At 38.0% G+C, this 10,672-nt stretch overlaps 1 protein-coding gene and 1 long non-coding RNA gene across 2 annotated transcripts; one reads left to right on the plus strand and one right to left on the minus strand.

Annotated features, from left to right (window-relative positions):
• Nucleotides 1–2,455: 2,455 nt before the first annotated feature.
• LOC122640992 lies at nucleotides 2,456–9,292 on the minus strand. The gene is made up of 6 exons (XM_043834304.1): nucleotides 9,081–9,292; nucleotides 6,785–7,657; nucleotides 6,056–6,246; nucleotides 3,984–4,190; nucleotides 3,619–3,679; nucleotides 2,456–3,195 (listed from the first exon to the last, which is right to left on the minus strand). Exons 1-6 carry the CDS (start codon nucleotides 9,150–9,152, stop codon nucleotides 2,602–2,604), a joined length of 1,998 nt encoding a protein of 665 aa, XP_043690239.1. The 5' UTR covers nucleotides 9,153–9,292; the 3' UTR covers nucleotides 2,456–2,601.
• A 25-nt stretch (nucleotides 9,293–9,317) lies between these two features.
• On the plus strand, nucleotides 9,318–9,745 carry LOC122640995. The gene is made up of 2 exons (XR_006329793.1): nucleotides 9,318–9,456; nucleotides 9,663–9,745. It is a non-coding gene; the product is annotated as an uncharacterized LOC122640995 (long non-coding RNA).
• The last annotated feature ends 927 nt before the right edge of the window (nucleotides 9,746–10,672 follow it).

The following is a 10,672-nucleotide window of genomic DNA, read 5'->3' on the forward strand; positions in this document are numbered from 1 at the left end:
TGATGATGATATGTCGGGAACTTGGGAATAAGGATGGTGTATGTATGGTGAGTGGTGTTGCTGTATGGGTTGCAATGACTATGGTTCTTCATAATTCATGCATATCACACTCCTCTCTACTTTCCCCTCCTTGGATTCTCTCTCTCTTCCCCTCCTTGGATTGGACTTTGAAGAAAAGGACCCCAACCTTATCTCCTTTCAATTAAAGTATAAATTTAGAGGAGTTAAAAGTATAAATTTAGAGGGAAAAATGAATGCTACTTGGTTGCGTGGCTCCTATGCCTATGTAATAGAGGGACCTCTGTCTCTATGAAATAAAAAAAAAATCGCATTTATGTTAATACCTATTAATTTGCGGGTCTTCTTATTGGCCTCTCTCCAGTGGTGTAGGCGTTACACGATCAAACAACGATATTTATGCACATCTGGGTATGTACACGATCGTGTCTTACAAATGGTTTGGGGACACATCTCTCTCATCTGACGGTTTACATGCGCGTTGTATGTACATGGTCCTGTCTTACAACTATGAATGGGGTGTGGGAGCCTCATCCAACAGTTGAAGGCATGATTGTGATTGTGTACGTACACAGCCGTGCATAAAATTTTTTGCTTAAATCTAAAAAGGAGAAAGCAACACCGGGAATATAAAAAGAAGACCTTAAGGTTGGGTCCATATATGCACTTGCACTTATTTATAAGGGAATTGTGGGTTCTTGTATTCTTTCCTTGTGAAAAAGCAAAATAAATTAGGGTTTTAGTTTATAATAATAGTATTTTTTTGGTAAATGTTTATAATAATACTATAATAGTATCGACATTGGTTATGCTTATATTGATACGATATCGATACATATCGGTCTGAATTGATCAAAAATTTAAAAGAAAAATCATTTTTAACCGACTCCAACGATATCAGTATCAATTATGGCCGATTCCAAGTCAAATTATTCTTTTCGAGAATAGATAGATAGGTCTAAGATTAGATTAACCATAAGCTAGGGTTTTCAATTTGTTTCGATTCACTAGAGTGATAAAATAATAAATAAAGACTCGACTCTATTATTATAAACCAAAATTATTGAATATTTTGAATAAATTCCAAAATCCAATCTACCAGTTGACCAAAATCTCTTGCCCAATTAATTACAAATGCTTTTTGATAAGCATTTCTGCCGCAATTGTTCTAGTGAACCAAAAATTTATTAAAAGAAATGAGCACATTCCAAATAATTCCCATGGAAGAGAAGCCAAGATTGAAAGCTCTATTTACAGAAATATGAATTCACACAAGGGTTTCCACTCAATGTATCATCCTTCAGTAAGAATTATGAAAATCAATAATTTAAAAAAAAATCTTGATAATTACTTAAAAATCGAAATACTAACTCATCGATGCTCAATATCTCCTGTAATCTGTACAGGTAGGCCGGTGTGAGGTGGCTAGGATAGCTATGACGCCAATGTGTAGTTTTTCACCGATTGAGAAGATGGGAAAATCGAATCGTTCAATAGGAGGGTTTCAATGAGGAGAGAGAGTGTGAGGGTTCATGAGTGCGATGTGAGAGGGCATGACCATCTAAATTAAGATAGGTCTCAAATGTAGCAATTCATCAATCTAGAGAATAGAGAGTAAGATGCATGAACAAATTCCTCCACGGTTGGCTCACAGAATCTTTTCCATTTTTTTATAAAATTAAAAAGAAAAACAAAATTTAAATATATTTAATAATTGCAATGTTAGTTAATTAATTGTGTTTACTATTTTGCCAAAGACAAGAAGCATATAAATTTAAAATGACCAGTTATGGGAAACCCGTGATGCACGTGGTGGTTAATAGGCTTCACAACATTCTATGATATGTGTTGGTCGATACGATATCGATACCTAAATCCATGGAGACACATAATATTGTTCAATGAACAAAATTACCAACAGCCCAAATTTCTGCTATACGGCAGATGATCGATGTTGGTATGTTGAGTTGGATCCGGATTCTCTACTTCCAAGCTGCCCCGCTCGGACAAGGCGCTCGGGCAGAGGTAGGGTGGTTTTTTCACCGCCTAGCTGTGTCTGAGGCGCACACGGCAGTAGGAGCAGCTCGGCAGTAGAGGACCCTGACGCTGTTGAGTTTCAGTCCAAATAAAGTTTGCCAACTGGAAAAATAAAGCTCTGAAAGTAGTAGAGGTAGAGGAAAAGACTGAGAAGAAGCAACAATCCTATCAGCTAACTCAGCTAACCTCTCTCATAGCTCATATTCCAAGACTTGATTTTGAGAAATCTAACACAATTTAGTTACATCTTTTTCATTTTGGTGGGTAAATTAATATTTGTAAGAAGAAATTGTACAAAAAATACTTGGTCATTGAGAACAACATTTGAAGGTAAAGAAAAAAAATCCTCTTAACCAACTACCAAATAGTTTCCTATGAACTCATAAGGGATAACCTCTACTAGGCATGACTTCATAGGTTTGCATCGATCATTTCACAGTGGCCAAAATACAGAAATTGATTACAAAATTTTCTGGTACAATTTCCATTTCCATGATATCTAATGTTTTACACAAGAAAGCATACATAACTAGTTATCAGTTTCCATTACTTACAATTTGTTAATGCTTTCTTCACTTTGGAACTACTTGAGCTGCTATTAGAGTCCCTAAGAGTTCCCTCCATGGTAGCGTCTTTCTTCCCAGTGTCTTCGACTACTTTGCTGCCAAAGGGGATACTGGAAGGGTGACCATAACAAGGTAATGTATGAAGGGAAATGTAATTTGTGGAAGGAGGAAAAGATCGGTAACCATATGTAGATGGGTAAGGGCAAGAAGGAACTGCATTCATATGAGGCCAATATGTAATTGGCACGAATGGGTTTGTTGGGAGGGGTGGTGGGAACATGGAATATTGAGTTGGTGTCTGACTTGCATGGTAGGAGACATTGGGGTTGGAACTAGTAGGAGTATCTTTTAGTGTATGAGATGGAATTGATGTAAAAGCTGCCATTGCATGAGTCTGGAGGGATGAATACCCCATAAGCCCAAATGGTATAGTTGGTACAGGACTCGAAGGAACAGGTGGTAGTGTTGAGGATCTCAGCGAATTTCGGGACTTACTTGTCAAAGCTGTTTGCTTCTTGCTGCTAGATTTCATCAAAACTGGTTTCCCAACTAACTGCTGTGAATTGGGGCTAGCCTGACAAAGGAAAAAAAAAAAATTACCAACTATGAAACAAGAAAGTGTTTCAAAGAGAAATCGAAATTAGAGCATTCAACTTGCAATTGCTTCTTAGCTACATGGTTCTTTGTATCACAGCTTTGTAAGGAATTTAATGGTTTAGTCCTCGGAGATTTATTCTTGTCATGATCTGATGACTCTGTTGAGTGATTATGACGGGCAACTCATAATGGTTTTGGAGGGATTTGATACAAACCTACAGGATAATGACAAGAAGAAATACCTGATTTACCTTTTCTTCAATTACTGAACTTACCTTGGTCATACTAATTCATTTTGTGGAGACAATATCAAGTTTTAATCTTGACAATAAAATATAACAATTTAGAAGAATAAGAACCACAGAGTTATTGGATAAGGATTAAGGATCTATGGTCTTACAGTGTCGAAAGAAAGTGGATAAGGTTGAAACAACTCCTCCCCTTCAGCATCTTCATCTGTCCTGCAAGAAGAGGTTTTGTCCCTCAGTGAAATAGCTCTCTGACATGAGACAGTTCTATAATGTTAGGGGGGGAGGGGGGGGGGGGGGGCTTCAAAGAAACCTGGAGAAAACTCTCTAAAAGCTTTCCAAATCTTTTGGTGATGTTAACTTATTTCTATGAATGCATTTAATTACAGGATTTGATTAAAGTATAGATAACATCATATAGAAAAATAATGTTAATCTCTTCCGTTCACAACGCATAAGACTGATGGACTCAAGCTACCCACTGTGTATGTGTGTGTGTGTAATGAGTATTGAGTACCTGTAATATTTCTGAAGCAGGTCCAAGTTCCTGTACTTGGTCTCCCTTTGAACTACATCATCGGGAAAACCAGCCATAAACAATAGTGTGATACCCAAGGCCTTGAAGAAGAAGCTTCCACTGCGAAGATTAACCAGCATTGCCATCTGGCAGATTAAGGGCCCAAAAGATTTCAGCTTGTTCCTTCCCATACGCTGCCTGACATACCTGAAACAACTCAACCATAGATTTCTCTAGATTAGACTAAAATCTGATAATCTCAAGAGTTAGTGATGATATTAGCATAAAACGAACTTCTTGGTGATACCCATAAAGATTAACTAGTTAGTGGTTGCTAATTTAACATAGCAAAATGTTGGAATTTTCAAAATATTGGTGTGGGACTAAAAGTCCCACATCGGCTAGGAAAGAAAAGCTCATTGGGTTTATATGTGTTTGTGGTTATTATTATCACATGTTATGCTTAGAAGAGATTGTACGGTGCACTTGCAAGCGAGGACGGTGACCGTCCGAGCGCGTGCGTGTGAGTGAGGCGCAATGTGGTGCTTTGATGGCGCATTTTGCACTTCCCACATGAGCATCGTCGCAGTATGTCGCCTTAATCTTTTCAGGATCGACGTTGAGCCCAATGATTGCAGCCCATACGTACAGCCTTGAGAGCCCATCCCAATAGTCATGACCCATCAGATTAAGGCATATGAGCCAATGGATGTAACTCATCCAAACAGTGTCATGGGCCTATATAAAGCCCATGATTTCAGTCAGTTAAAACATAACAATTCTCATAGCTTCAAGGTGATTACTGTCTCTGCAAAACAGTTAGTCAAGTCCAGCCTGATTTATCTTGGGAGGCAGGTTTGCTGCAACCCTTTGCAGGAATAGGAGGGTGCAAATACTGTCTTAAGGACAGAACGACCTCGTTCGACTCAGGCCATCTTTCCGTCCTCTCCTTTTTTGTATCAGATTTCTAACACAAAAAACACCTTTTCTTTGAGCCACATTTTTTTCTCAGAAGAATGTTTCTACATGAGTGGGATCATTAACATTAACCTGGCACACCATCCCCATGCATAGAAGTTCTTCAATTGCATCTCCTTCATTTTCTATCGATATGAAAAAAATTAGAACTCTTCCTAATTGATACTAATTTAGCTCAGTGAGGAAATTTCAATAAAACAGTCCTCAATTTGTAGCCATTTTCATTTTCCTTTCTGTCACTTAATGAACAAGATAATTACTTGCAAAGCAAGAAGAATTCACATTAGAATAAATACAATGCGAGTCTGAAGCACATCATGTATCTGAGGTCAAGGGAATTGATGTTCCACATAATTGTTGGTACATTGTGAACAAGTTGATTTTCTCAGGAAGAACACCAAGAGTAGCACAGAGTACTGTAGCGTGAATTCGCTTGCCCATGGATACATAAGCCTCAATCTCATTCTCTGACAACTCATTCAAATATTTCATAACTTATTATCCCCCTGAAATCCATCAGGAAAATAAAGGGTGTACCCAGTGCACGAGGCTCCCACCTCTGCAGGGTCTGGGGGAAGTCATAATGTATGCAGCCTTACCCCGCTTCACGGAGAGACTATTTCCCAACTCGAACCCATGACCACTAGGTCACAATGGAGCAACCTTACCGTTGCGCCAAGGTCCGCCCTCTCCTGAAATCCATCAAGAAAATAATGAGTAAAATATCCCAGTTTACCATCAAAGAAACAAATTGCCACTTAACTCCTCCACCGTAATACCATTGTTAATTGAACATAAAAGAGTAATCCTTCTTTTGCATTGAGGAAATTATCATTTGTGTGTCTAGGTTAATCTTAGTGCATCAATCAACAAGGCTGAACTGGAATTGGAACCAGTACAAAGGGCTAGCAGTCTAGCCTACTCACTTGAGTGTGTGGATCAGCTCCCATGGATAAAGAAATAGAAAGAAATTTTCTCAAAAACAAAGTCATTAGAGTAAAATTGCAGTGGCATGGCCATGTGTAAGAAGTTCAAGAGATCACTTCATGCTGAAAAAGGACGAGGATCCATAAAAAGGGAAGTACCAAACTTACTCATTTTGTGGAAGATTACGTGTCCTCCCTCCATATTTTATGCATAAAAATAAGCATGATGGACAGCTTGGATCAGATGGGCGCATACGCTTCTCCTCTTCAAGTATTTGAACAGGACAGAGTATTGGGTTCTGCTGATTTGGATAGAAGACTTTCCTCCTCACTCCAGGATGCTCATATAAAACATGTTCCTGATAATTAATGAGATCTCTTTATAATTTGGTACAAACATATGAAGAACTAGAAAGAGAACGCCTTAAGCATAGCCAATCATACTTTAGGGATTTAATTAATAACACTCAGTAACTCAGTCAAATGTCAATTCACCTATTACAATTACAAGTTACAGCCTACAATCATCCTATTTTAATTGACAACTGGGGAAGGAAATGGAAACATAATTCACTGGATTCCATACAGATATTAATGGATGAGACAAGAAAAAACACTCCGCAATAGAGCACAATGCCATGAAAATTATATAAATGAAGATGTGGTTTAAGCTTAATGAGTTGGGATTGGTTGCAAACAGAAGGGCTAAACATGAAGAAGAGTATTCATGACACTCAATATAAAAGGCAGCAATGTCGACAAACAAAAAAAGTTGCAGCTGCAACTTATGAATGCCCTTAATTAATCAATACCATATTCACGAGCATATATACTTCTGGCAGCTAGATCATTGTTAGATGACTGAAGTTTAAAACTAACACCTTCACAATTACTTACCCCAGGATCCTGTGGAGATACATATGGCTCTCCCTTCCTTAATATGGAAAAGTGATTGATGTCCAACTCATACATATCTTCACACCCATGCCTTATGCCAAGAGAAGCAAAGACGATGATTTTCCGTATGGTATGAGACTGAGCATTTTTCAATAGAAGCGCTTCTGACTCTATTATTCTCTTGACTTCCTTTGGACAAAAAGCCACCTTTGGGGGCTTCTTATGCAATGAGATGCTTCCATACCTTTTTTGCATAATCTCCTGCCCAGAACCCGAAATGTGGATCTCTGATGATGCCTTATATCCTTTAATCTTTTTGTAATTGTCTCTCCTGTTGTGCCTTTTGAGTTCTGTCTTGTTAGAAGTGGTTCCTGAATCAGGTAATAACACACAACCTTTGTCTTGATCTCCATTTATTTCTTGGCTCACACTCAGACCTTTTGGTCGACTCGAATAACCAGGGAGCCTTTCTGTGCATGGTACATGTATTCCTCCATCAACACCTTCTTCATGAAAATGCCTTTTTAATGTAATTGAAACATCTAACTTGTCATCATTTTCCCTATCCTTATCCTCAACATCGACATTGTCCTCATCATAGTACTCATCATCCTCATCACCACTATCATCTGTATCCTCACAATCTGCAGCCAGGTCACCATCTTTAAAATTTTCAACATTTGAAAGTTGTGTCTCATCCATGCTCATCCAGTTTACTAGGTGGTCTCTTTGATCAGAATCTTCAAGGAGCACGCATGGAGGGTCACCCATCTTGGGACTCTTTGCAGTTTCTTCATCTCCAACTTCTACATTTTCTATATTTTCTCTCTTAAACTTCTTGAAACTTCTCTCTGTTCCAGTGAGGCAGTCAACCTAGGAGATAAAGAATGTTAGGAGAGAATGAAAGAATAATATCTTACAAGTCAACAAGGGAAAGAAAATCACAAGCGGAACAAATAAGAACCCTGTCTAACTCAACTGCAACAAGTATCTATGGTTTATAATTTTATTTACCTTTTGGATCACCTCAGAGAAATATGATTTGGAACACACAGAAAACAGGCATTGGAGAGAGCCGTGAACTTTAACAGGTTTTAACTTCTGAAGTATCCAACCTTTGCAAACAAGAAATCACCAGAATGCATTTTTTTTTCTGAGGAAAGAACACTCAAAAGAGCGCTGTATTTAGATCTTCAAAGTTCATCTTACAGGAAAGTAACATTATACAGTGACTCATTGGATCTCCCGTAAAAAGTGCATTAAGGCATCTTATTGGATTAGGTGCGTTTATCTCTGATTCATAGGTTCATCAATTGATAAAGCAGGGTTGTTCCGACTTCTGAGTTAATTCTCTCTTACCCCAAATCAACTATCCCTGACTTTTCATTTCCATCATCTTTAAATAAAAATATCCATTGAACAAAGATTTGAAATAGCCATGGACAATATCAAAGATGGTCCATTTAGATGTTTGATTGATGTGCTCATTCTAACAGTTGCCTTCCAAGTTAATGAATTACCTTATTTCATTTTCAGCCAATCAAAGCTCCATTCAGTTAAATCGTCTACTTCTTTTCCACCCTGCTGGATTATGAACAAAAAGAGCTTCACTACCAACCAGATTTCCTCTGTATATCCAAAACACAGCTGTTTTCATTCTAAACTGATGTTCACTGAACTCACCTATTTTAATATTCTTTCCACCTTAAAATTTGTGTAAAAACACCTTTGTTTGAATGAAAAAGCTGGCCAGTGACTAGCAGTTAACAGGTGAAAGACATGATTTCAACTTAGATCAAATACAATTATTTTAACTTTACCAGCTTAGCAAAATGGAGCTTCATGAGCTGTGCAAAGTTACCTAGTCCAACTCTTCATGCAAACCAGTTCCTTAATTAGGAAGCCTGTTGTCCATATCTAGTCAATTAACTTGTTCTAACCACTGCATGTAATTTGAATTCATTCAGAACAAATTCAGACAACTACAAACCTCAATTACTTAGTCATCCATGTAAATATTGATTAGTGGAGATCATCACTAACAGGGGAGTGTTTTATATACCTACAAAATCCTGATGGTAAAGTAATTAGCCCAACAGATAACTTGAAAATCAGATACAGATTATAATCAATTATTGAAACCATCCCTTCAACATGTCTGTGTTCCAGTTTAAGGTGCTTCACATGAAAGAACGTAAAAGAAAGTTGAACAAACAGAGAAGAAGCATTGGTTGCAGTTAAAGAGAAACTATGTAACAATGACAGAAATCGGTTTATGTTGATCAAATGGCCGTACTTGAGTAGTATTAAGGAGTGAGGCTTTCTCCCTCTCTTGTATCTGAGCTTCCAATAAGGATATTCTTTCCATAAGCTCTGCATTCTTCTGACGTTCTCTCTGCAACTGGGCTGAAATCTCTGCAACAACATTAATGTTGTCTTCTTTCACATCCCGCTCATCACAACCCAATGGAACTGGGTGAACAGAAAACTCTAAGGAACACCCTCTGTTTCTCGCACACAATGCAGAAGCATTAACCAAACTAGCACAGGAATGTAGTTCTGCCATTAATAATATCCAAACCCTGCTTCAAAATTTATAAGTTTCCAGCAAAACCCACATAAAAGGGACCGGTCTTCAATGCACAGAAAGCAGAGAACCAAAAACCCACAAAGTTCGAAGCTTTTGGGGAAACCGCATTAGGGATAAAGATCAAACACCTATAATGCAAGTTCAAAATAGGCATCCAAGATCAAAATCTATAAGAAAACAGTGAAACAAAGAGATGGGTCTTTTTCAGAATTTGAGAAGAACATTCATTTAACACATCAGATTACTTTTAAAACCCAATACAGAAAAACTAAATGAGACGAAAAGAAGACAGAACCCAGATAAGACAATGGGGGAGATGAAGCATCAGTAAAGGAAGTTGATTGAGTTACAGAGAGAAAACAGAGAAATGGGAAAGGAAGACTTCTAGAGATTTCTTCTGTTGTTAATGGAAATACGTAGGATTTAGAGAGATGATCAGGAGAGTCTTATGGGTTTTGATTATTGTATAAGAGGGCGGCGGGTACCGAGGGATGGGGCATGCAACACCACGTGCTTCACAAAACCTTCTCATCTCTCTCTCTCTCTCTCTTGGTCTCTGTGTTCCTTCTCTAAGTGAACTCCCAAACATTAATAATAATTTCCTCGGCTCCAAATTCTATAATCCATTCTCAGGAGACAAAGCTCTTAGCTCTTAAGTCAAGTGAAATCCTTTGTACCTCGTAACTTGAGAACTGATGGGGAGAGGAAAGGGGTCCCCCCAACCCGGGCTTTCCTCACCAATTTCAAAGATCCTATATTGTTTTTCCTTTTTTTTCTTTTCTTTTCTTTTCTTTCACCTTATGTTATTATTTAGAACAGAATCACAGATTATTAGATCCCACCCAAAAGCTTGAATTACAAGAGAAAAAACCAAAAACCAGAGCACAGCTTGGATTGATCAATTGTTCAGGTCTGTTCAAATGTTATACCAGGAGCCGGGCCCCCCCCCCCCAGCCCCAGCCATCATCCTCAATGAAAGATCAAACTTGCTGATGTCAGTAATCAGAGGTCGTTGGCAGTAGAGCATCAGCAACAGTCAATTGATATAAAATGCAGCTGGCTAGTGAGATCCATCAGTCTCACTGTACTGAAAACTAGATTGGACTATACAATTTCTCTCAGTATTTGCCGGATGATGATCCCAACATGTCATCTTGGCTTTGATACTAATTGTTGATTTCAAATTAAACTATCGTTCTTTGATATATTAAAATCAATTGATAGCAATGAAAGGATAATTTCATTTCATTATACAAGATGGGCGATTAGTCTTATAGTCACAAAGAGACGTTGATCTC

This window comes from Telopea speciosissima, chromosome 9 (assembly GCF_018873765.1).
Source record: "Telopea speciosissima isolate NSW1024214 ecotype Mountain lineage chromosome 9, Tspe_v1, whole genome shotgun sequence".
Taxonomy (NCBI): domain Eukaryota; kingdom Viridiplantae; phylum Streptophyta; class Magnoliopsida; order Proteales; family Proteaceae; genus Telopea; species Telopea speciosissima.